Source organism: Heloderma suspectum, chromosome 12, assembly GCF_057233095.1.
Source record: "Heloderma suspectum isolate Gila_16-S chromosome 12, 16-S_ref, whole genome shotgun sequence".
Lineage (NCBI taxonomy): Eukaryota > Metazoa > Chordata > Lepidosauria > Squamata > Helodermatidae > Heloderma > Heloderma suspectum.
Window position 1 is genome coordinate 21,131,759 of NC_139469.1, and position 26,976 is coordinate 21,158,734.

The 26,976-nt window shown below is 43.3% G+C and overlaps 2 protein-coding genes across 10 annotated transcripts in view; one reads left to right on the plus strand and one right to left on the minus strand.

The window, feature by feature from the left end:
- Positions 1-18,211, plus strand: part of LOC146336665 (lysosomal dipeptide transporter MFSD1-like) — a 41,866-nt gene extending 23,655 nt beyond the window's left edge. For 3 of the 5 annotated variants that reach the window (XM_084818710.1, XM_084818709.1, XM_084818707.1), the window contains 2 exons: positions 433-544; positions 2,509-5,399. In XM_084818710.1, coding sequence (XP_084674836.1) covers positions 433-544; positions 2,509-2,622 — 226 coding nt within the window. In that variant the 3' untranslated portion in view covers positions 2,623-5,399. Of the gene's footprint in view, positions 1-432; positions 545-2,508; positions 5,400-14,391; positions 15,581-17,762 lie in introns of those variants that run through there. The other 2 variants (XR_014785569.1, XR_014785568.1) reach the window with 2 other exon arrangements.
- JPT2 (Jupiter microtubule associated homolog 2) lies at positions 6,419-26,703 on the minus strand. 5 transcript variants are annotated; one of them, XM_084818712.1, is made up of 5 exons: positions 26,612-26,703; positions 15,482-15,630; positions 13,635-13,777; positions 13,037-13,094; positions 6,419-10,858 (listed from the first exon to the last, which is right to left on the minus strand). In XM_084818712.1, exons 1-5 carry the CDS (start codon positions 26,653-26,655, stop codon positions 10,677-10,679), a joined length of 576 nt encoding a protein of 191 aa, XP_084674838.1. In that variant the 5' UTR covers positions 26,656-26,703; the 3' UTR covers positions 6,419-10,676. The 5 variants fall into 5 exon arrangements, with proteins under 5 accessions (XP_084674838.1, XP_084674837.1, XP_084674840.1 ...); XM_084818711.1 differs by lacking the exon at positions 26,612-26,703 and adding an exon at positions 25,763-26,332 and having other exon boundaries at positions 6,949-10,858; XM_084818714.1 differs by lacking the exon at positions 26,612-26,703 and adding an exon at positions 21,556-21,670 and having other exon boundaries at positions 6,949-10,858.
- Positions 26,704-26,976: the final 273 nt, after the last annotated feature.

Consider the following 26,976-nt stretch of genomic DNA (forward strand, 5'->3'; position numbering starts at 1 on the left):
AGCTTTTGAGATCTCCAGATCTCTTCATCAGGCAAGATGTTTTAAAAAGCGTGTGCGTGCATGTGTATGTGCACACGGGGGAAATACTAACTTGATGGTGAAGTCACATTGTCTGCTTGGAATCAGGGAGGAGGGGGCTGCAAACATTAAAACTGTGCAGGTGACATGGTGATGGTTATAGGCCAAACCTGCTGCTACCCCTAGGGCTACTGGAACGAAGAAATGTTGGGGGAAATGTTGGCTCCTCCACAAGGAAGTGTCGCCAATACCCCAAACTGAATCCCAGAACCCAGTTTGGTGCATGGTTATGGGACCAACACTGCCATGTCATTCTGCATATGTTGCATGAGAGGATGTAAATTCTCACCCAGCTCTCTCTGTCTGTGTGTGTGTGTGTGTGTGTGTGTGTGTAATTCTTCTTTGACTTGCCAGTGAATTAAAGATCCCATTATGGCGCTGGCAGCAGATGATGATCTTCATGCTGGCAAACACCATGGCTTGCATTTTTGCCTCCATCAGCCTCAACATAGTGGACAAGAAGCAGGTAAAAATCACTCTTTGGAGCATCTGCCACACACAAACCTAATTCTGCACAATATTTCAGCCTAACAAAGGTATTTTTCATTTATAAAATATGGTTCTAGTACAAGATTTGCAAAGGAAAGCATGACAACGTACAGCCAGGATGGGTTCAGCTTTCAGAACCCCTCCCCTTCAACCCCAAATAAAACCTATGGAGAAGACTGCCTGCGAATTGGGTCTCCTGCACTGAACAGGGGGTTGGACTTGATGGTCTTGTAGACTCCTTCCAACCCTATGCTTCTATGACTGGCAGTGGCACAGTTCTGTCCATCTTTCAGTTTCTAGTCCCCTGTTGTTACACCTGCTCAAACCAGTCATGTCCACCAGCATCTCTCTTGACCAGCACAGAAATGAGTTATAGCCCTGGATGCTGTTTCGCTGGTAACCACAAATCATTATATCTGTCTATCTCAGTGTGGGTTTTTTTCTTTAAAATATTCAGAGGTTGCTACTTAAAAGTGTGCAACTAAATCAGCATAGGATGATTTTAAATTACTTCAAAATTTGGCAGTTCCACCGTGTACTCAGAAATGGAGGATTTTTGTCTTGATAATCAGAAAGATGAAACCTGTTTCTTGGATTGGTTTTGCTTCTAAAAGTGCTTCTTCATGGGAGAGCCTCAGAGCCATAGGCCAAGGCAGGGACGGAGGCTGTAATACAGAGGCTTCATTCTTTTGACTCTAGACAGGCCCAAATTTACTCCAGTTGTTATTGGAGAGACAGAGTGTGTATAGTGGGGCAGCTCCCTCTACCCATTGTTGTATTACTTAATGATTTATTTATTTAATTTTTATTTACAATATTTATATATCCACATCAAAGATTTCGGAGCAATGACCAACAGACAAAAGAATAAAACACGATATTAAAACAATTAAAACATTTAAAAAGAAACAGATTCCAAACTTAATAAACCCCAGCTGGTCGCTCAAGGAAGGCATCTCGAAATAACAATGTCTTCAGGAGGCACTGAAAGCAACACAACTTTGGTGCCTACCTGACCTCCAGAGGCAGGGAGTTCCACAGGATGGGGGCTACCACGCCGAAGGCTCTTTTCCTGGTGGACTCCAACCGGGCCATAGGTCCATGTAGAAGCATCAGGAGCATGCCTTCCAATGACCTCAGTGACCAGGCAGGTTGGTAAGGAAGAAAGTGCTGTCTCAGGTATCCTGGTCCCAAGTTGTTTAGGGCTTTGTACACTAGTACTAATACCTTAAACCTGGCCTGGTAGTGAATAGGCAGCCAGTGCAGTTTCCTTAGCAAAGGAGTGTCATGCTGAAAAGGGGCAGCTCCTGACAACAGCTGAGCTGCTGTATTCTGCGCTAGCACCAGCCTCAAGGGCAGCCGCACATAGAGCACATTGCAGTAATCCAGTCTTGAGATTACTAATGCCTGTACCACGTGGCTGGGCTATCCCTGTCCTGGAGAGGCCATACCTGGAGAACCAGCCATGACTGGTATACAAGCTCTACAAGCTTCTCTTGCTGGCAGAGTAGCCAAGGCTGTGGGGATGTGACATTAAAGCAGAGATGAGGGATGTGTGGCCCTCCAGATGTTCTTGGACTGCAACTCACATCATCCCTCACCATTGGCTCTGCTGGCTAGGACATAAGTTTCCCCTGTTCCCCACCCCTGCGTTAAAGCCTCTCCCCTGCTCTCTGGGGTTGCTGCTGTCCTTACCCACCGCACACTCGGAAGCATACTACCAGCAGCACTGGATGCAGTTGCTGCTAGGAGGTAGGGCTTCTTCTCATGCAAGCCAGATGGAACGTGATTGGTGGTTCTTCTGGGGGTGACAGTGGTAGAGGGTATGAAATAATCAGGATCTGACTCCCTGCTGACAGTGAGATTCTTTGCATAAGGGCTTAGCCTCACCCACCCTAATAACTCCATTTTGTCTCACTTTCCACTTTTATGAATGCCCAGGGTGGAACACTGAACCGCTCAACAAAGCGCTCATCAACAGAGCAAGTGGTCAGGCAGCCTGTGGATGCAGCCCCGCTCCTAAGTGAGGTGGAAGACGAAGGATCCATCAACTAGGAAGGTCCTCCAGGAGCTATGTGGTAGAACACAAAGTGCCAGTGGATCTCTTTCTTCTAAAATAATGCCTGTATTTCATAAGGGAATTTAAAGAACATAAGCCCAGCGTACAGGTATAGTTCATTTTCTAAGCATCTTTATACACGCATGCTGGGCTTATGTTTGGAATAAGTTCTTATTACACTACGGAAGGCTCTAGAAATCTGCCAGGAACCAAGATCTTTAATGCCGACTTTTGGGAAATGCAGCTGCTTCTTTAATAGCATAAGCCTATACGTGCTCAAAAATAAGTCCTGGTGATTTCAGTTAAGCATATTCTCGGGTAAGCTTGTAGAGGATTGCAGCCTAAAAGTGTTTTTACGCTTTCTCCTCATAGCAGAACGCCTTAACAGGAAGGTAGTTTCTGCTGAGGAGGGTGAAGTAGCGCAGGGGCTTAGTACAGAAATATTTTCTTTTGAGCTTACTGATTCAGTAGCACAGGTACACATTGTCTGCTTGTCAACATTTGCAAATCATGCAGAGAAGCTACACTCAAGCAGTCCTAATGGAGAAGTCAAATCCTACTGAAATCAGTGGGATTTCAATGTGTACATTTGCATTTTTATCATAAAAAATAACTAACATGGGATATTCAAAACATGTCTTTCCAAGGAATCCTTGTTACTGGACTAGATATATTCCAACATTGCCCATTTTCCTTTTCTGCCCCTTATGCCCGGAACTGCCTCCTGAAATGCCTCTGTACAACCGTATCTTCAACTCCTTCCCCAAAACTCAGCTTTTCTTTCCTTCACCACCCTGGTCCCTCTACTTGGGCTAAGTTACAATAAAGTATGTGTAATGGAAATAATCACATTATTCCCCCCTTCCTGTATCGCTGCCCTGTATCTATTTTAGATTGTAACTTCTTGTTCTTTGCGAAGTGCCATGTACATAAATAGTTCTATATTAATAATGCTCACAGACATTGTAGACATCCTTTTTACATACAGCACAAGTGAACTTTATCCTCTGGGGCGAAAGTAAGAAATTGTTCTTTCAGACTGGTTCTATTCATGTCAACATCTCCTAATCAGCCTTCTTTAGGAGGGAGATAAGAAAAAAACCCCACAAGTGTATGTGCCAACACTTGATGCTAGTTCAAACCAATGGAACTTAAAACAAAAATGTTGCAATGTGGTTCAGGGTTCCAGCTATGCCCTTTAGGATACTCCATTACACACACACCATTTTGCTATGTAACCCCTCTCCAGACACTCACTGAACTGTTTTGATTGTTTTCTTCACATTTGTTTCTGTTTGGGGTGCCTCAGGGCCTACTGCTCCTTTTCTTGTGTGGAAGGTGCTGCTTTGGCTACTCAGAGAATGAGTTTGCTGTTAGTATATGCCTGCACATGCAGTGAAGGTGAGAAGTGTCACCTTCACTGCATGTGCAGGCATATACTTGAAGGTGAGAAGCTTCACACTTAGAAGCAAAATATCCTAAACACTGTTAGGGAGAATTCTCAGCAGAGATGAGAAGTGCAAACCGAATAAATAGGGAGAATAGTTTTCTCCCATTCCATAGGAGTCAGTTCTCCTTGAGCCACATAAAACACTTCAGGCTATCAAATCTTGTCAGACCCATTTTTGAGCCTGGATGTGGAGACATCAGCATCGAGCAGCAACACAGATGGAGAGAGAACTTGTTGGCATCAGTCCCAGACTTTTCTGTGGATAAAAGTGCCCTTTTTGAAGGATATGACTACACGATCCTTGTGAAAATCATGCCATGACTGTCTAGCCTGTACACCAAAGATTGCTTGGAAAGCTACATTCGATGAATATCCTTATGATACACTTTCACACCAAAGAGATACAACAATGCAAATTTAGTTCTATTGATCTCAGTGGCTGTTACCTACTCCAACTGAACAATATGCATGTGCGTCTCACATAATTTGCAATTGTCCATATGCATGAACTTTCCACCCATAATATGTTGCTAGGGAAAAAAATATTTTGGGTTTATCTGCTACTAAGCTCTTACCCTGCTAGAGGTCGAATAGGCTTCCAACACTGTCAATCTAGTACCTACCATACCAGTATTATTAATTTCTGTAGCACTTTATAAAGTGCTTTCTAGTCCTGCCTTCCAAAAATCACAGGGTCTGACACTAATACTCCCTAACTTACAGCTAAGGAAAGAGAAAGGGAACAAGGAAGGCTTTGGCTTAAACTAACACAGTTGTTTGGATTACATTGGTTCTCACTTACGGCCCTCAAAAGGTATACTGTCCTTTTCTCATTCTTGGGAGGGGGGTAAATGCTTAACAGATCCACGTTGGATGCACTAAACATTACATTGCAGTGCCAGATTTTTTAAATGCACGTTGAGTTGCTCTTGATTTCAGTAATCCTTAAAAATAAATAGCAGACCAATTCTCAAGACAAAAGTATTATATTATCAGTGGGTTTCCAAGTTTACATCAGCTGTAGCAGTTAGCCAGTACTGGCCATCACCTACAACCCCAAGTCCTCTGTCACATGCTGGGACTCCAGTGAGGAGTCAACTTCTCACCTCCTGGCTGGCTAGGAAGCACACCGAAAGGGTGAGTGCTGCCCAGCCCCAAATTAACACACAGTCTCTTTTGAGCACTTCTGGTAAGGGAGGAATGACAGACCAACTGGGAGCCTGAGCCAAACTCTGCATAGGAGCAGGCTTAAGTCTCGTCACATGGAATTAGCTCTACCAAGTTCTGCAAATGTCAGAAGATTGAGGAGAAGGGACTTTTCCCCCACTCAGCCAGAAGCAAGAGACTCCCTCCCCTATTCCGCATTCTTTACAATGTTTGGGGGAAGGGAGGGGTCTGATTTCCTGCTTGGCCACAAATACCACCAGCAGAAGATCCCACCATTCCTCTTCACCAGTGGTGACCTGCTAACAGCTGTTGTGAAATCCTGTACATTGGGGGTGGACATAACTTCAGGCTTGTGGGTCTACTTGCTTTTTACTTGAACCTCGAGGTGTACTGTTGGAGCCAGTTGCAAAATGGTGGCACAGGCAATTACAGATTACACACCCATGAGCAAGTGAGATACCTCTATATACAAGTACAAATCTGCATCTGAGTTACTACAGATCATGGCTTCTTACAGCTTAATTTAGAAAGGATGCTTTTTGTGCTATTATTTTTAGGAGTCCAGAAACCTTGCCAATCTACTTCAAATCAACCAGTGCAACATCCACCCATTCTATCTTCTGCCATATCCTATTGTATTTAATTGTACAATCATGAATTCCAGTTAGTGAACCTGAACATTTACCCCTCAAATTGTATTTCTGGGGTGTTCAGAATACTACTCTTGCCATCTTGATTAAGGTGTGTGAGATAAAATAGGTAAGAGTGGCATCCCACTGAATATGGAGAATACACAGCAGGGCCTGTTCCAGTGGTTGCCTGATAGTCTTATGCTGATAGTGAACTGAAAGGATAGAGCATACATTTGCCCTCTTAGTCCTTTTTGATGGGGCTGTTTTCTACAATTTCTCCATTTTATGAACTTGTGTACTATTTATTACAAGGGAGGCAGCCCTTCTCTCTTCAGCTGGGACTTCATGCCTACCTGGCTTTTTAAATGCTTTGGAGCAACAAGAGGATGCAACAAAATATACCTCCTTCACTCACCGTCCCAACTGAAGGATGGGTAAGTGGATGCAAGAGTCATTGTGGCTGCATCCTCTCTGCTTTGGAGTTTTTAGAGGGACAGGTATGCATGATTAATGTTGGCAGCTCTAGGTAAAGCATTCCATATTCCTCTTAAATAATGCATTTATTCTTAAACAGGTATGTATACACTTTTCACTTCCTAAGAGGACTGTGCAACCCCATCCTTCACCCCCAAATTAAGGACACTTCTAAAAATTATACACTTCAAAGCTATCCAGCAAGGCTGTTATTACGCAACATCCACTTCTCTTACCTTGAGTACCATTGAGCACTCTTGGAGTCAAGCACAGCCCTGTTGCATTTGCAAATTCGCTTTCAGCTCTGCACTCCCAAAGTGGTTCTCCTACTCCAAAATGGAGATGTTGCCTTGCAATTTTAAAATGATACAAACCTGCTCCAGCAGCGGGTGAGGCAGCGGCTATTATCAGCATTATGTAGCCTTTTGTGGTAGTACAATTCAGTAACATGAGTAGGAAAATTGTAACATCGTTGGAAAACGGTAGTTTCTGATCTATAGAGCTCCAGGTGGATAGAAGATCAGGCAGTGTGTATGTGTGTTACCACTTGAATTGAGATAAACTTGGAAGAAACTTGAATGGAACCATGACTGCAATCTAGACATAATTATTTGAGGCTAGGTTTATTGAACGCAGAGGAACCGATGTCTGACTAAAAATGCAGCTCCACTCAGAACCACTTCCAGTATTCCCCTCTGCCACATCCATTACACCTACAAGCACTAGTGTAACAAAATTAGAATGCTGAGCTTGGCTCCTTTTCCTTGCTATTTCAGTTTGTAGAACAAAAGGAGGACCAAATTATCTGTTGTATTCTTCTTAGCATTTCTATAAATCTCTTTAATGCTTTCTTTGAAGTTGTCAGCTGATCAACACTTCAGTCTTAAAATCACTAACACTGAAGGACACAAGCTGATTACCTTAATTGCAACACTGTTCAATTTTAAGCATTGGGTGGGAGAAAAGGGTATTGCTTAATCCTGTTGATGAGTCAAATTAGTAAAGATCTGCAGACAACTAGACAATTGTCTTGAAGGGCAGCTATTATCTTCAACAAATGTGAGAACAGAACAGATGGTACAGAGTTGAATCCAATAAAGTAAACTCTTCTTTCCTAATGATTGATACAAAGTCAGTCTTAAAAGTCATTTCACTAGAACAGAAACATCCTGTATTAGTGATAGTAAGAACTGGAGGAAGGATTGGTCTTCCTTTCTGCTTCCCTGTATGGTTTGGAAATCTTAAGAAAAGGGACTATTTGTACTGTAATCTGTTCAAAGCTGTTGAGATGGGGTGGACTACATAGGAAACTGAGTAGCTAATAAAAGATTTCAACTCAGTGTAGCACAGTTCATGGTCTACTGTGTTATTTGATAACATAAATAAACAGATTTATGGACTTCGCTTTTTTCTTCCAACAGTAAAACTGTCTATAAATCACAATTCATGCAAAAGAGCATGGAAAGCCATGTGTGTGATTTATTATTTATATGGTGCCAAAGTAAATAGCACTTTACAGAGTACAAGTCCCTGGCCCAACAAGTTTACAATAAAAAAACTGACACAGTGAAACAGGAAAGGTAGGGAAGCGGACATAGGGTTTACAGGGAAACAACATGCAATTCACCCAGTTGCATGGACTTGGGCTCAGCTGCAGCAAGACATGGGAGCCAGGGGACTGAGTCAAAGGCTTCACAGAAAAGGTGGGTTCTGAGGAGGGATCTGAAGGAAGAGAGGCGACACTCAAAAGAATGGGCTTAAGCTACGGAATGGGCTTAGGCTACGTCGTAGTCACTTCCAGATAGAAAAGCCCCTTGTTACAGGATTCCATTGTACATACAGACATTTGAATCTGCTGACTTGGAAATAAAGTGACAATTGTTCCACTTTCAAATGGTATTCAACTTGCATTATCAGCCTAGAAATAGTTACATTCAACCAGTATTTACATTACAAGCTTTTCTGGACAGGAGCTTGTCATTTTTGTTTCAAATTACTCAGTAAAGTACCATGTACATCGATAGTCCACCACAAGTTATTTTAATGGAAACTTGGACACTGCATGTCCCAGTATCAGTGGATGAAAGCTCATGAGGGCACAGAGGGGCACCATTAGAAGTCATAGCCTTAAGGATTTATCAGCTACACCGTAATGAACTAACAAAATACAGCTGCTTATTGAACAGTACATGATTCAACACATTTGGGTTATCGACCACTGTTTAGAAAGAAAATGTAGCCTTTCTGGATACATACTCTACTCTCCAGCACCCCTTGGAAGAAAAAATGGCACACAAGTAGTTAAATTAGTACTAATTTAAGGCTTAGCTGGAAAACTGCTATCCAGAACAGAGGCACTGGTGAAAATGCACTTTTTAATACTTCAGCCCCAGATAGTCCAAGCTTGGTCCTTTAGGACAGTAGGAAGGAAGTCCAAAAACAACGCAAATGGTGTCAGAGAAGCAGGCTTTGACCAACTGCCCCATGTTCCTCCATTTAAAACAAACTTGTTATAAGGCTGTGTCCACACCACATTCTTATTCACTGGTCCACTGCAGTTGTGCAGGTGAGGGCACTTGCAAACAATGTCAAAAAGTGGCAATGAAGAATTAATTCTTCCCCCCTCCCTCAAAAGAAGTTACCTTTAAGTCAAAAAGGCACCCATTCATCTAACACTGGAGAGAACTCTAAGCTTACTTTAACTTCTGGCACAGAGCTTGCTCCTCATAACCAGTTTGCAACATACTTGGGGTTTCTTTGCTGGTATGTGGTGCCATTCTGCAACAAAGGCCACTAGGTCTTTGGTGTGCCTAATAAACTCCTACATATAAGGGAGTTAAGAGGCAGGCCGCTGCAGCCTAAGCACTTGATGTTGACAAATAATGAATCCTACGATACTGTTCATGAAGAATCCATCCTAAGAACTACATGAAGCTTAGTCTCTTCCATCCCTAAACCCACATATAGTGTAATTACAGGAAACAATACAAAGTTATTGCAAACAAATCTAAATAGTGCACCACAAGAATTGTATTGCAAAAATCCTGGAACCATCCCCGATCAGAGGGGGGAGAGGGGAGAGAGAGAGAGACTAGTAAGAGTCTTAAGGCAGCTACAATGTATAGCTACAACCCGATGGGATAATCCATGCCTCTAGCCAGGACTGCCAGGTTTTTGCCTGAAGATGTTACCTCTACCTTGAAGTGTAATGAGCAGGGCTGTAGCACCTACACCATTTTCCCCTAGTCCTCCCCTACCTATTACAGGCAGGACTCCAATTCTGCTATGATGAAGATGCAGGGAGAAGAGTGGGTGACAGAACTAGAACAATGAGGTGGGCAGCACAGCACCTGCAGCCTCACTCAGCCTTTGAGGTGCTGCCTCAGGAGGTGCAGGTGGTGAGGACCTGGAAATTCCACTCCCAGAAGATAGGCAGAAGTGACCAAAGGCAAACAAAAACCAGTAAGGAGAGAAGGTGAATAGACTAACAGAGTCAGCAGAGAATTAGACAAGACTATAAGTTTCTGTAGGGCAAAGGTAGTTAAGAGCCCAATGGAAGTTAGAACCTCCAAGCACAAGCACAGCTTCTGTTTGGAGGCTAGTGATGGGGTAAAGCACTAGCTTCTTAACCACCTCCTTGGACAGGATTCAAGGTCTAACTATACACAAGAGTAGTTTGGCCAAGTTCTTACAACAGATGGTTCTGTGCCGTACACAACTGCAAATTTCGTCTTCTCCATCACTCACATCTTCCTTAACTAGCCAGGAGAAACCATGTGGGGGAAACCACAAGGTAAATGCTTTTGAGACAAGTTTCAGAAAGTTAATTCTTTCAACTACAATTCTTCTTGAGAAGATTTACTTGGTAAGGTTTGCCCTCCCTCCCCATATTTTTTACAACAAGACAAAGGGGCAGCTCTAGTTCATGGTCCAGACCGACCTTCAGTCAAGAGTTTAGGCTGGCCTCTGTCCCTATCTAGCACAGATAACATCCACACAAGGTTGTATTACCTAATCTGAGCATCAAGAAAGCAATATTCTGCCTTCAGTAGGAATGTGTGCTGCAGCCCATCACAGGAGGTTTTCCTTATGTTCAGAAAGCAACAGAAGTGCATGAGCTGGAAGAGTTCTCTCAGGAGTCTGATCTGTATCTTTAAAAAACAACCAGACACACTGTAGCTGAGTTCTGCCACATACTGAATAAGCCAAACCACTAAGTGCCTCCTTCCTCAAGCACCAGAAGGCTAGCCCTTTGGTTCTGACCTTGAAAACTTGGGACATGTTTCTGTGCTGACTCCATTAGAGAAAAAGAAAGAGGCAGCTTTCCCTAATAGAATGCAATGCTGGATTTGCCTCCAGGGGGGTTGAGGACTTTGTTGTGCGAGCGTGGCCGTGGTCCCAGCCTGGGCTCATGATCATCCATCTTGGGTCCAGGGTCTTTGGTGCTCTCCTTCTGAGGCTCTCTTTTTTCACTCACGTCTTCCACCTGTGATCTTTGGTCTTCTGTAGCTGCATAAGATGGTATGCTGTTAGGTGGCCATTGTTTTTGTTCAATTATTGCAAGTATGCTCGCACCATGTTTACATTTGCCAGCCCAAACATCTTACTGTACTTTATTTGGTGTCTGGCCCACAATTAGTACTCTGTTTCATGTTAACAAGACACAATTGATCACAAGAAGTCACGTAGGCTGTACAAATCTTGTGCAATGCCCCTCATCCGCCCAGAAAGTCAGTAACACTTCTCCACAAAAAGAAACTTTTCAACAAGTTTTATATCCCTTATATCTTATATCCCTCTCGCCATACATCCCTTTGCTCATATTGCTGCAGGCTGAACAATCTTACCTACAGAGTACCCCAACCCTTGTAGCTCACCAATAACTGTGCCCATTCCTGGTAAGCCAAAGCAAGGGAAAGGTATAGTTTAATCCATGAGCTTATGGAAGAAGGCATGTCTTAGCACACAGTTAGTGCTCCTACTATATAATAATTATCAGCAATTAAGTATAAGTAGGAGTAAAGTGATCACAGACATCCAGCTTAGCAAGAGATATAATACATACTGGGAGATAGCTCAGATCAGTTGTCTACAACTTATATCAGGTTTAGTCCCAGCATCTAGTGACTGAGCAATAGAACGATTACCAGAATGTTGTAACGTAGTTACAGAAAGACTGAATTGAGGAAAATCTGTACTTTCCAGAAGATGCAATTTTCTTAAATTTAGATAAGAGAATGTTAAATTCTGTTCACTATTTTTAAAGAATTGCAGATACACAGAATAGAGATCTGTTTTGTCCAATTAAAATTATTTGCAGATTTATAAACACAAAAACCTAAACAAATCCATTTTGCTTTCCACATCCTAAGAGATCACAACCAAGTCAGCAAGAAATTATTGGACAGTAAAGTTTGAAACAATACCAAACTGGTTTACATATACAGTCTAAAAGAACTCATCTTCAAGATAACCAGGTGATATTTAATCCCTTTTAGGTTGCATTACATCTAAGACATTGTAGTCAGATCAACTCATATTCAGTGGTCCTGTGATAAATGCAAGCTCCATTGTAGCATTTTAGCTGAGATTCAAACTCTACTGTAAAGTTGCAGACAGCTGAAGGTGCCCTGATTGTCTTGCTGAAACATTTCAAGGGCCTGGCAATCCCAGCTCAATCCAGAGAACTTTTGGTTTTCTGTTTATGGCAGTGAAGGCTATAATTGTGGGTAACTAGCATCCAAGGAGCTGCTGACAGAGAAACAATGGCTGAAGGAAGTCTGGGACCTATTTTTTTAATGGAACAGTCAACACACAAACTAGTTTCTTTGGAAAAAACAGAAACCAGATGCAAGCTGGTGCCTTTTTCTGGATTCTGATGACTCCTATGTGACTCACAGGTTCTGTACTTTGCCCTGAGCAACTTGAAGCAAGGATGGGAAACCAAATAAGCAACCTAAGCAGGGCAAATGAAATGCTAGGCAGACTGGAAGTATTGTGACACAGTGACAATTGCTTGTTGTTCTAATATATAGGTTGTACTGCATCAGTAAAAAAAGCCAACATAGTAACTAATAACTAAGGGTGCAATCTTATGATCTTTGGGGGAGTGACCGAAAGACATAGGATTTTTTGGAACCCCCCTCCCAAAGTCATACACACTGCCAAGACTTCAGGAGGAGGACTTCAAGATCTGATCCCTCCCTCCTCCCTCGCAGCTGCTGTGGAAAGAATCACAGTTTAATTTCCATCTAATTTCCAAGGTCGCAAAAGCAGCCTCAGATGACCTCAAAGAGGTCAAAAGAGGGGCTTTCCAGCGGGTGAGGAGGGGCAAGACCAGGATATGCAAAATCGTATGGCCTCTCCAGTACTGGCCTGGGCCTCGCCCCTGGCAGTGCAACTCCTCTAGATAGGCTTAAGAGGTCCTGTCTAGAGGGAAAAAGTAAAAAAAAGTAGGATGGAGAGATGAAAATTGCTTCCGTCACTCCTCCTGTCTTGCCAGCAGCAGTTTGGCAGGGCACAGGATACTCAGAAGCCTCTGAGATCAGAGGCTTCCTCTTATCGGATGGCAACCCAATAGGGTTGCACCCAAAAAGCCTCAAGTACAGATTTGCAACTGAGATAGGTGGAAGAGGTTTCATCTTTCAGAACTTCTCTGCTTTCCAGAAAGCCTGGACCAAAACTTACCTTTTGGTCTTCGTTCCTGTGGTGAATCCCCTCTATCATTCAAGATAACAGCATGATCCTGGGACAGGGGAGAGAGAAGTATTTTTTTAAAAAAAATTCTGGGAATTTTACTGCCTCTTAAAAAAAGCCATTGCAAGCTATTCTAGGTTTACTTTCAAGCATGAAAGGCAGGCAATTCCTACCACCATTCCTTTTCAAGGGTGGTGCTTTTAGCCATCGTGTATTTTTCATTTCTTCACTGATTAAATACAGAGGACAACTCAACTCCATATACAATGCAGAAGGGTTTCAGCACCTTATAGGGATTTGGTTCTGTATACATCACCTACTGTAGCACATTTCTTTACTACACAGCTGCGTAATTTTAATTCAACACTCTGCAGCAGACAGAAGGCTGGGTCAGCACGAGCAGGAGTATTTTTATTGCACTAGGAGCTTCTAAATTCTGTACTCAGGAACTCCAAATTCAGCAACTGCATTAATCAAAATGAATGCATAGTTGCTTCATTTTACACTAATTGTTCTTCAGCATCTGGCCTTCCCTGTGGCCTTTTTTTTTTTAACTGGAGGAAGTAGGCAAAAGCTATAACACAGTTACCTTGGGTTTATTTGGATGTGCTTTAGCAGTGCTGACAGGCTGTGGCGACCCAAAGATATTGCTGGCTTTTCCACCAGGCGGATTTGTAAGTTGACGAGAAGGGTTAGGCTTATGGTCCTCAAAAATGCCACTGTCCTTCCCACCTGCAAGACAACAGTAACCATGGAAATTACGAGGAACTGATCTTTCCTTCATATTCTCCAGGGCAGGTTGTAAGAAGCTCCAGGAAAGAGTCTATTATCAACATTAATTTATTTGGAATGGATTCAGATTGACTGTTTTTCCCTGCAGTGTGCACTTTGCCCTAAGAGACTGGGAATCAAGCCGGACTAGTTTGAATGGGTTTAGTGTACAGGAAGACCAGCAGCAGCAGTCAGAAGACTTGAGAGGCTAGGGAAGAGGACTCAACTTTCCTACACCCTGGCATTTTCCTCTCGTTTTTGCCTGCCTGCCTTGGAGGAGAACTGAGATAGCCAGCAGCAAACCATCTAGCCTGGTGAGAAGACTCAGGCCCCAAGATCTTTGAAATGTAATTAGGCCAGAGTTCCGTGACCTTTTGGAGTGGTGCAAGACTAGCTCTAGCAGTGAGGATTGGGCAAGATTTTATTATCCTGTTAATTTTGCTTTTTAATACTGAACTTATCCTATGTTTATTGAATTATTAATGATTTTGTCTCATTTAAATTTGTTAATTTTTTTGGAAGAAATTGTTGTTTTCCAAATATCATTATTTTAATCCTAAGTTTTTGTTTATTAGGAGCCACTTTGGGCACAGTCCACTGTGGAAAAGCAAATTAAAGCAAAACAAAACAAAACACTAAGCTAATGTGCAAGAGGCTCCACTACCAGCTAAGCTGTCCAGCAAAGCATTCATCATACATGGAACCACTTCAGGTAAATTTGTTCCACTTGACTCCCAAATGTCACAAAGACTGCAACAGGAATTGTCATATGCTTGCAATAGTGTTTGTCTGAATCCATTCATCAACGAGATGTGAATGAACATGCATCTAGAAATATTATGTCTCATTTTGATGCTCTAGAACTTGATCAGACTGCTTTATACAACTTTTTTTTTAAAGTGTTCACTGACAAAGTACTGAGAATGCTTTCTGCCTAACTAGCATTTGTTGTTAGATGGCCAGGAAACAACAATGGAAAGATTACCTTTCTGCTTATGGTAGTAATGAAGGAAGATGGTGAAGGGAGTACAGGTAGAGCTTTACATTCCTCCCTCCCCCTGCAACTTAAGACACACCTCAATGTTCAGATTAAGAGCAATGCCACTTTACGACCTAAAAGGTTAATAGCGGTCAACCTAGATAGAGCAACATTTATGTTAAAACTTTTACATCCTGCCTTATCTCTGAGGAATTCTAGGCAGCTTGCAAAAAGTCAACCATGTAACAATTAAAAATATAACAATTTACAGCATAACACCAACAAATACCAGTCTGCAGGCATCAGGTCTAAATGACAGTTTTCCAAGTCTTGCTTCCAACTTCCCCACTACCAAAGTACACACCTGCAACCTACATTTGCAAGGAGTAAGCTTGACAAACACCAAGTTTGTGCGAATTGACAAAGTTTGTTCCCCCCATGAGCAGACATTAAGGGCTGCAGTTTGTCAGCAGATGGCATTATATCAGTTAGCAAAACAGCAGCATTCCCCTTTTGTATGCAAGATGTTGGCAGAACAACACAATGCATTTAAATGCAGTCCTACCAATTAACTGGGATAGTGTGAAATATAAGCATCCTAAATAACAGTGAAGGCTAAACATAAGTTGTCTGCCAAATCTGCCACTCCCATCCACAGTGTTCCTCAAAAATAGTCTGCCTCTCACCTGGAGGGTTTGTTCTCTTTGGGAAGTTCTGTGATTCTTCAGTTCCTCCAAATATGTTAGATGCCATTCTGTGCGGCCTGAGAGAGGCAGATAGTTCTTCTGGACTTCCAAAAAGATTGCTGGAGCTTCCTCCAGGAGGTTTCAGTACCCTGTTTTGCAGAACATCGATAACAGTCAGCCATGAGCAGAGACGATGTCCAATTTAAATTCTACAGCAGAAATAGGCAGTATATGAACAGGCAAAGCCTTTCCTTTAGCCTTGCAACTCAAATGGGGTGGTTCATCCAAAAAGTTTGGGAGGCAGAAGGGAAGGCAGAGATCTGAATAGACTATTGCTTAGGTATGGGATTGTCATTACCAGTAAAGACAACTGATGTTTGTTAAGGGGAATTTATAAAAGGGAATAAAATGTCTTTTTTCAAATAATAGGTTGAGATTGCTGAAGTTTTTTAATTAAATATGCTTGGTTACCATTCCTAATATGTAAGACTCTTCTCCAGCTAAATAAGCTCTTAGAGAGCAATCCTATGGTCCCTTGATAAGTGACAAAGATCGCTTATGCTGCTTATCCTGTCCTGCTGGCTTCTGCCCAGCAGGGCATAGGAATTTCAGTAGTCTCCAAGTTTGGGGGCTTCCAAGAAGCAAGGGTGCAGTCCACTGGATTGTGCCCTTAATTGGACTCGATGGTCTTATAGGCCCCCTTCCAACCTGACTATTCTATGATTAACAGCTTTTCCTTCAAGCCAGATTTTCCTGAACACCACCCCAACCAATTTCTCACAAGCAGGAACAAATGCTGTACACCAGTCTTCCTCTGCCTCCAGCTCTTCCTGCTTTTTCTGGCTTCTAAGATAACTGAGATATTTCAGAGATTACTTGCTAAAGTTCCTAAAATGTATTATGTATAATTTGGTTTGCTCATAAAATTATAATGTTTGGTATATTACATTAAACTGAAAAAGTACAGTTTATTCAGACAATAATTACAAGTTTACTGAGTTTACTTTTGAATTTTAATTATAATTTTATGAGCAAACCGAGTTATACATAATACCTTATATTACTAAAGTAACAAAAGCACTAAAGAAGAGAGAAGTGCACATTTTTCCGTTTTCCATACATTTTCCAGGGAAAACAATGGTGTCCCCCCCCCCCCCCAATTCCTTCAACATTTCCGGAACATTTCCATCTCTAGGTGAGAAGCAAAGGCCTTGGTGAGCCATATGTTGTCTACTCCTAGTATTCACACACTATTAACTTTCTACAAAGCTCAGATTTACTTATGCATTATGAGTAACAGGTGGGCATATTGTGGCACAATTCTAATTAAGAGATCAACTTTTGTTGGGTAAAGAATGTCCCCAGTACAATACACTTTTGCCATTAGAACTGCACAGTCTTCCACAGGCAACAACCAAGCCTCCCAGAAGAGTTTCGTGCAAAGCGAAAATCAGCCAATAATAACTATACATAAACAGATTGACTTGATTCTTCTTGCTGGAGATCTTCCCATTCTTTCAGTTGTTGGGTGAGGTCATTACCACACCCTGTTTCCAACTGAGCAAGACAAAACGTACAACTCAATTTACTCCTTACAAACTTGTCCACACCCTTTAACAGATGTATTAAAGTTATTTGCATCTTGACGTCTATTTCATAGAAATATGCAAGATGAATACAGCGTTTTGTGTTTTTTAGTTTACTGGATTTCTGTGGCTCTTCTAACCTCAAAGCTAATGTTCTTTTTACTTTTCTGTGAGCTACTTTTATGGTTGCATTCTAGCCAAGGGACAGAAAAAGTAATAAGATTTTAGTATAGGTGTAGATAAAATAAAGGATGCTAAGAGACAAGGAAAGCCAAGTTTGGATCTGGCACAGAGGCCAAAGAGACTAGACTAATCAGAATCCAAAATACAAATAGGGAAATCTGAAGTGCTACTTCTTAGGAGATGGACAAACAATCATAAGTGACATTAGTCCAACATCACCATTCCTTTGTCTTGTGCCACTAGCACAACAGTATATACATATATATTGTTAAACTGTTGCAGTCAACTTTAAGTGGAAGGGCACATTCCAGAGTAAAGGCAAGATTGCACTGAACAGGATGCAAGTGTCATTAAAGAACGCAGTTTAAAGGAGGAGTTAAGAGATGGCTAGAATAGCCACTCATTGCAATACATGCACAGCAAACCTAATGTTCTTGATCATACACTGATGGCATGGCCGTTATGACTTGCTAATGTTTATATAAAAATGTGCGTTTCCTGTTCTTTAACAGATATTGTCAATTTCTGCAACACAATGAGGGTTGAGAGACTAATTCATGAAGGGAAGAGGAAGAAGAGAGATTTCTTACTAGTAATATCATTTTTACTACAAGGAGGTGAGATACAAGTACTATAATCCAGTCCAGATGCTAATCTTTAGCTCTCTCCAAAACTCATGGAGAATTTCCATGCAATTGGGAGTGTTTGCGTAAGAATAAGAAATGAAGAATACAATTCTGCTTTGGATCTGCAGCTCCTTTCTTTCAACATGCCACAGTGGAAACAAGTCTGCAGTGCCACCTCTCTCTCTGCCCATCAAAAGGAGATAATAGGAGTAGCCAAAGAACTCAGACACACCACATGATATCACTTAACTCATACAATTTAAATTAAAACATTCTCAATGGGCAATGCATTGCTTGGCAGCCAATCTAGCTTTGGTTCTAATCAGAGAAGTGAAGGCCTGGAAAAATTCAGAACATTGTTTCCTTTCCCCCAAAAAAAACCTTTTGGGGGGATTTCTTTTTGTTGAAAAAATGACTATTTTCTTTTAAATAAAATAAATAAGCTCTTAATAGCTTTTCCTTCAAACCAGATTTCCTAAATTCCGCCCCAACCAATTCCTCACAAGCAGGAACACATGCTGTACACCAGTCTTTCTCTGCCTCCAGTTCTTCCTGCTTCTTCTGGCTTGTAAGATGATTCAGATATTTCAGGAACTACTTGCTAAAGTTCCTAAAATGTATTATGTATAACTTGGTTTGCTCATAAAATTATCCCTTGGCATTTTAACATTAAAAGTACAGTTTATTCTGGCAATTACAAATTGAGTTTACTTTCAAATACTTTAAAATCATAAGTTTATGAACAGTATCAGCATAATAGCACCTAAGCATTGCACAGAGACAAAGGCCAACACATGGTTTGGGTCCATTATAATATCCCGAAATATAAGCTACGTAAAACTTGCTCTGAGCATCAATTAAACAGCTAGGGGAAGTATTCCTCCCTGAGGAAAGCAGCATATATGTTAAACGTATGGAGATGATAATGCAAGCAATGAAATCTACACTCTCTAGATGTTTATTCCTTAATAAACTTCACCCTTTCCTTCTCTGCACATTTACAGTACATAGACATTAAGTCTAGAGGCAGAAATTAAATTGCCTTTAACACCATCAGTAAACTAGACAACATGGAAAAAACTTCCTATTTGCTAGGAACTCCCGCGACCCTGCAAATTTCCTCTGGTCAGGTCGATCAGTTCCATTCGTGAGAATACATTGTCTGCAATAGTACTTAGCCCGCAGCAGTGGTTGACAAGTCTTGCTCCCCCAATTATTAGAAGAACTTGAATTTTGAATAATCCTAGATAATTCTAAAGCAGTTGTATTTCAAGGATGGGTTTTTAGCTAAAAAAAAGCAGTCAGAACACATACATTCACCGTGTGAGAGGAACTTCAGAGGGGTTACAGTAAATAATTTTTAGTTAATGTCCACACAGTTAAATATTGGAAGACTCTCCTATTGACTGATTCAAAGCACCAGAACTGAGATCACTGAACTAAGCGTGAGTCTGCCTGGCTGAAGAGACGCATTGTACATATAACCGAGGGCGTTTTCATTGCAGACTTTGCATGAACATTGTCAAGGAATACTAACAGCTGGGCACTGCAAGTCTTCTCAGCAACACAGCCTGTGTGACACCACTTGACACACACATATCCCAAATTGCTTGAGGGAGCACGTGGTTTCATCAGTCCTGCAAAAGGCTCTGCCGAAACCATTCTTGAAGAAGTCAAATTTGCATCATGGCATCTTTCTGGGCCACCTGCCAAGGATAGGTTTATAAGACACTGTTTTAAAATGGTTCTTTCATTCCTGGAGGATCAGTTCCAGAAGGTAGTACTGCGAGACTGCTATTCCACCTTATAGCCTGTGGGGTGCCACAAGGCTCCATATCATCTCCCATATGAATATAAAAAAACATGGAGCTGCTGGGTGAGTTCCTTAGGAAGTTTGGGCTGCAGTGTCATTAGTATGCTGATGACAAATTACTGCCTCTCTTTGCCATCAGCTGATCACCAGCAGGCGGTGGAGGTAATTCATCTGTGCTTGGTGTCACACCAGCAACGGAGGGGGGTGAACAAGCTGTAACTCAATCCAGACCAGACAGAGGTACTGTTATTCTAGTAATTTAGAAGAGAATATGCACCTACTCTGAGCAGGGATGCACTTGCCCTTGAATGAGCAGATACACAGCTTGGGGGGTACTCCTGTACTTTCCCTGGAAACTCAGGTCATGACAACTGTCTGGTGAAAGTTTCAGCCTTTCCTGGACAAGATACATCTGGGATCAATTATCCATTTATTAGTTATTCCCAGGCTAGACTATTGTAATGCTCTGCATGGGGCTACCTTTAAAAATACCTCAAACATCGACTAGCCTAAAATACAGCAACCACACTTTTGTCCTGTGCCTGACGATCAGAACACATAACTGTAACCTTGCTTAAGCTTCACTGGCTACCTATTTGTTTCTGGGCTCAATTTAAAGCAATAGTTTTATCTTGTGCATTACAATCCTATGCATGTTTACTCAGCAGCAAGACCTACTGGCAGCAAGTTCAATAAGACTTGCTCCCAGCTAAGTGTCCATAAGACTGCATTATAAAGCACTTAACAATCTTGGACCTGTTACCTTAACATCTGCTCCCATATCAGCATGCCCAGGCTGTAAGATCTGCCTCTGAGGCCCTGTTCTCTCTACTATTATCATGAATTGTTAGGCAAGTGACCACAAGATGCAGGGCCTTCTCAATGGCAACATTGATGTTTTGGAATGTTATCCCCATGGAGATTGCTGGGCTCCCTCTTTAACGTCTTTAGACAAATGCTATTTTAAAAAAATAAACAGGCTTTTAATATATAGTTCTGCTGTTTGTTCTTAACTGTTTTAAATCTATAGTTTTAGTAATGACCATTTTTCTTCTGTTAGCCACTCAATGCTCATTGAGTAGGAGGTATAAATAACAAACATTTGTACATCGCCAGTAATGGATGGAGCATTTCATTTCTAAATGAGGAGTCACCAGATCAGCTCAACTGAAGCTTTAATTTCTAACCCCGAAAACCCTGCCTTGTAAACCCAAATATGCAGAAGCTGCTTGTGTGTACTTCAGGAAACATTCTACATATGTTTAGTGGCACTGTTCTCCATTGTGATCCACAGCGAATACACTAACAGTGCAATCCTATACGTATCTACTGTCACTGTGCTCAGTAGAATTTACTTCCAGGTAAGGGTGTATGGGATTGCAACTTAAGTGAAATATTTCTTTCCCTCAGGGCTATACTACAACTATATTTGGGAAGGAGGAAATTGGAGCAGAGAGGCAACTGATATATGTGCATGGAACCCTTTGTCTGTTGCAATTTCTTCCAAATAGGGTAGGCAAAGGTTTAGAAATAAAAGCACCACCACAGTTCAATCCACAGTTCAGTACATGCAATATGTAATTAGGCCTCTCATAATTGCTTTGGAAAGAGAAATCATGGCCTGATACTAGCAAGCTTGGGATAAAACCAATTTTTAGACTGCTCTGACAGTGGAAGTGACCTAGCCACGAACATGGAGGATAAATTTTGTTACCCTTCCATGACTGGCCTACAGAACTTACTATTCTATGTTCCTTTCTACTTTAAAAAAAATAAATAAATCTAGCACCAATATCCTGTGAAGGAGCTGGCAGATAGTTCCTCTTTAGCTGGAGATGTAACTATGCATACACATAGATCTCTTACCTCATAGAGTCAATGCTCAACACTGGAATCCAAGTAAATCCCAATCCCTGGTGCTTTCATTACGGGTGATGACCTCCAAATACTCTTCCCTAGGCCAAGAGTGAGTTTCTTGAGCACTTCAGTAATCTACAAACCCCACCTAAATTCATTACCCTCATGACCCCAAGTCACTATAAGGATATTTTGGCACTAGACCAATGAGCCAGTACTTCATGATCAATGTGCTCTGGTGGTCAGAATATCAGACTAGAGCTGGAGGGACCCTGGTTCAAATCCACACAGCCATGAAGACACTTGGGAAGCTATTATCTCCATACACAGTTGTTTGTGCTCTTAGATGGCATAATTTGACTTCATCAACCCCATTGTTATCAGAGTGTATGGCGTTCATTAATATATGCTGGTTTTAAGTTATGGGAGAAAATAATAAAAAAAGATAATGCTCCAGCTTTCATCCTCAGTTATTGCTTCTTAAAAAAAACACCAAGAACCCTAGGTTGCCTGAAGCAGCAATTAGTTGGCAGTTTTAGAAAAAAGATTTTATGCCTCAGATAAGAAGTGAAACTCCAAGATGCAGGAACACAGCAAGATCTTTTCTCCAACAGCCAACACTCACTTTGAAGACAAAGCTTGCTGTCACAATTGAGCCTTCCTGAAAGCACAGTCTGATGCCCTTTAGCAGCCAGCATATGATCCACCAACAACAGCAAAAATTTATTCTGGAGTATTGCAAGACATGAACTATTAAACCCCTCAGAGAAATGGCTCCAAAGAGGAGTGATGAACCTCCGTCTGATAATCGTCTAAGATTCATCTCCATAGAGTAGCACCTCAAGGCAATCACAGAATAGGAAAGCTGCTCAGCAATCATCTTTTTGATTGTGTGTGCATATGCACACACATATGTACAGTACAGTTCTAACCAACTACAATGGAAATGCATGTTTATTTTGGAAATCAGAAATACCATCACAAAAATACCCACACAGCTCATCCAATCCCAGCAATATGTACTAACAGTTTACACCAATACTCTTCAAAGTTGATGGTGAGACTATGGGATTATTTACACGTGCACATCCTAGATGGCATAATTTGACTTCATCAACACTGTTGTTACCAGAGTGTAGAACCCACATGGCAAATTCAGTGGCAATGGTACTTACGTTTCCCAGGAGTATCTGGTACACTTGACTTGGGAGTTACAGTGGCAAAACAGAGAAACAGGCAGCTGGCATTTCAAAATGCCTCAGACATGTCTGGATCAGCAACTAGTTTGGACCACTTTAAGGAAGATGGCCCATTACCCTCAGAATGGAATGTCAACATATCATATAGCTAAAGCTGCCACCACTTCCACACATAGCTCTCTTACCTCTGGGTCAGCAACCGGGTTGGGGGTAGAGGAGAGAACTAGTGGTGCTCAAGAGTGTGGAATGAGTTTGTTTGGATATATAAAGCACCCTTCATCAAACTATTATCACGGAAGTGGCCAAAAATGTAATAAAAATAAAATACAATTATAAAACAATAAAAGCCAGTTAAAAAAGAGAGACTGACCAGCTTAAAACGTGGAGACAAAAAAAAGTTTCAACCTGGTGCCAAAATTATAGCAAGGTCAGCACCAGTTGTACCTTCACGACGACACTGGAGCTGTGATCCTAGAGCACAACATCATATCCATGACAGTAATCCCGAAGCCTTTATACAAGTCAGAGGTGGAACCATTACAGTTCCAGGTCACAGTCACCAGAAGCATTCCATGTACAAAACAATGCACATGGGCAAACACAGCCCATGGCTGTCTAGTTTGCTCAGTGGGGTGGGCAAACTAGACTTCAGACAAAAGATAAATTATGCGAGCCAATGTGATCTAGCAGAGAAAGCTGGCTTTTCTTTGGAAAACCTGGGTAGATAGGTCACTAATTTGGATTGTGTAGTACAGCAACATCTGGATCATATTGCACCATATACTAATGTTGCCTTGCATCTGTTTCCATTCAGTTCACGCAAAAGATGATTTCTATCAGCAACCAGGTCCTAGTAACTCTCCAAGGTCTAAGACGACGATGATAGCCAAGCAGTTTTTAAGAACATGAAGCAAGCCAACACTAGGGTTTTAGTTCTTTTTCTGCCATGGACCCACTCTCTCTCAGCTTCAATTCTTTCTCCGCATCAAACAAGAATTATACTAACCTCGGAATGAATACTAAAGTTCTTGCATGTTAAAAAGGTGGCAAATAAATGAATAGCAGTTTTAAGAGACAGAACAAATCTCATGGCACTTTAAAGACTTACTGTATCATAACCTTTCATGGGCTAGAGGTGCACGAAATGGTAACCTCACCACACATGTAACCTGGGGGGGGGGGGTCCACTCACAAAGTGAGGCCAGAGGTTCAAGCCAGGCTTCCCCAATCTGGTGCCCTCCAGATATCCATGCTGGCTGGGAATAGTGTGACTTGGTGTCCAATACATCTGGACAGCGCCAGGTTGGAGAAGGCTGGTCCAGGCAATACACGAGATTCTTATACGGACTAATGAAATGAGATGTAGTCAAAGGACTAAGCAGTCTAATCAAAACAGTTATTAAACAGATTATTACACCTCAAAGGACACAACCGTCTTTTTCACATAAAAGTAAAAGCTGTTTACAGTTTTCAGTTATAATAGGAAAAGTTAAGCCTTTAAAAAAAAACCCTGCTCTTTATCTTTGCTGTCAGCTGGAGTTAATCCATCCACAACAGGAGATTGTTTGTTGCCAATTTGGGGATATGCAACTTAATGCAATTGTTTCACTCTCCCTGGATAACTTGAAATCAATTGCATCAATATGATGCACTGAGCACCAGACAAAGCCCTCGATTTTACCAATTCTGGAGGAACAGCATAAGCCAGCCCCCCCCAAAGCTGATGCCCTCCAGTTGTGCTGGGCTGCAACTCCCATCATTCCCAGCCAGCATGGTCTATACAAGCTGGGGGTGATGGGAGTTGTAATCCGACATGTTTGGAGGACACCGGGTTGGGTAAGGCTGGCGTGAGCGGGCTCACCCCACCAGCACCGTATAGTATAGCCGCATCCAAAAAGAGGAAGGCGGGATTCTCTATCAAACGGAAACTACTCCAGCCACAACAAGGCTAATCCCACGCAATTCTACTGACCCTTCCTGCTCAGGCAGATGCTGGGTTACTTAGAAATATGCAACACTTTGCGGTGAGGGGGTTATCTTTGCATTGACATAGCTTTTCAGCCTAGAGTTCAGAAGCACTTCACCCATATGTTATCCCCGGAACCCCTTTAGCAGCCTTGCAACGGAGATCAGTGTCGCTGGCCTGCTGACGTTATGTGTGTTTTAGGGCGCAATCCTATGCATGTTTAGACAGAAGGAACCCCTACAACTCCCGGCATTCCCCAGCCGGCTGGGGAATGCCAGGAACTGTAGGGCTTCCTTCTGTCTAAACATGCATAGGATTGCGCCCTTACCTTACATGATACTTCCCCTCCCCATTGAAAAAGGACGAGCAAGGTATTGAAATAGTAAAATGAGTACTACGGCCGCCTCTTTTGCCCAACCAGGGTGGTGGGGGGAGGGGGCAACACAGCGCTTTTGTCCCCTCCTTTAAAAAAAGAAAAGAAAAGAAAAGCTTACGGAGGGGTAAAAAGGTAAAGGTGTCCCCAGCCAGTCGTGTCCGACTCTAGGGTGCGGTGCTCATCCCCGTTTCTAAGCCGAAGAGCCAGCGCTGTCCGAAGACGCTTCCGTGGTCATGTGGCTGGCATGACTGAACACTGAGGTGCACGGAACGCTGTTACCTTTCCCGCCGAAAGGAGTTCCGTCACGCAGAGCTCGGGTCTCGAACTGCTGTCCTGCTGACCTTCCAGTCTGCAATTCAGCGTCTTAACCACTAAGCCACCGCAGCCCTCCTGTGTGAAGAAGTACTTCCCTTCATCTCTCCTGAATTTCCCACCAATCAGCTTCATGGGACTGAAGGGACTCCGGGTTCTAGTGTTATGAGAGAGGGAGAAAAATGTCTCCCTCTCCACTTTCTCCACACCAGGCATAATTTTGTACACCTCTATCATATTTCCCCTTACTTGCCTTTTTTCTAACCTAAAACCCCCCAGCTGTTGTGACCTTTCCTCATAGGGGAAAGGAAACCAGTGTATCATATAGGGATCAGGTTTCTGCCCGCCTCCTTGAATTCTTACATATAGTTTGTCAGTCTGCACTTCAGTCCTAAAGTTTGTTTAAAAAAGGTAAAGGTAAAGGTGTCCCCAGCCAGTCGTGTCCGACTCGAGGGTGCGGTGCTCATCCCCGTTTCTAAGCCGAAGAGCCAGCGCTGTCCGAAGACGCTTCCGTGGTCGTGTGGCCGGCATGGCTGAACAACGAGGCGCACGGAGCGCCGTTACCTTTCCCGCCGAGGCGGCGCCTGTTCATCTCCTTGCAGTTTCTTGCTTTCGAACTGCTAGGTCGGCAGGAGCTGGGGCTGAAGGCGGGAGCTCGCTCCGTCACGCGGCACTCGGGTCTCGGGTCTCGAACTGCTGTCCCGCCGCCCTTCCGGTGGGCAGTTCAGCGTCTTAACCGCTAAGCCCCCGCGGCCTACGTTGCGAGTACGGAGGGGTACTCGGAAACAAACCCCCCCCGAGGTCACTTGCCGCTTCCCCCCCCGCCACCGACCGACCCACCCACCCACCGAAGCACGCGCGGCAGGGCAGAGGCTCGCTTCCGCGGGCGCGGGAAGGCCACGCGCCCGCACTGGCGTGCACGCGCCCGCCTCCGAGCGGAGCGCGCGGCGGCGAGAAGCGCGCGGCTTCGGTTCGAATCGGGGGCGCGTACGGCGCGAGCTGATGCGCGCGCCCTTGCAAAGCACCGAGGCGCGACCCCTCCCCGCCCACCTTCCCGCGGGCGCCAGGCGGCCCCGCTAGGCCGCCGCCTCCCGCCCACGGGGAGCCCCCGCGGCGCCGAGGCGGGAAGCGGGGCGAGGGACCCAGGCGTCCGGCGTCTCCTCACAGCCCTCCTCACAGCGGAGGCTCTCCCGCCCAGCTGACCGCATTTACCTGGAGCTGGGCTTCGGCGAGTCGGTCTCGGGGCCCTGGAACATGACGAGGGCTCGACAGGCGCCAGGCGGCGGCAGCTCCCCCTCGACTCCGAGCGCCGCGCCGGTGGTTTCCTCAGGCCGGCCGCTCGGGCAGCCCCAGCAGCCGATTGGCCGACGAACGCGCCGCTCATCGCTGCCGACCAACCACGACGGCGCGAGCCGCCCACCTAGCGCGAGGCGGGGAAGGTCGTGCTGGGGTGGGGAGCGGAGAGAGAAAAGAACGAGGCGCGACGACGGGCGGGCGGGCGGGCCCGCGGGCTTCTGCGCAAGCTATTGGAAGGGACTCATGCCATTCCAAAGAAGCGCGGTGCTCATTGGAGGAAA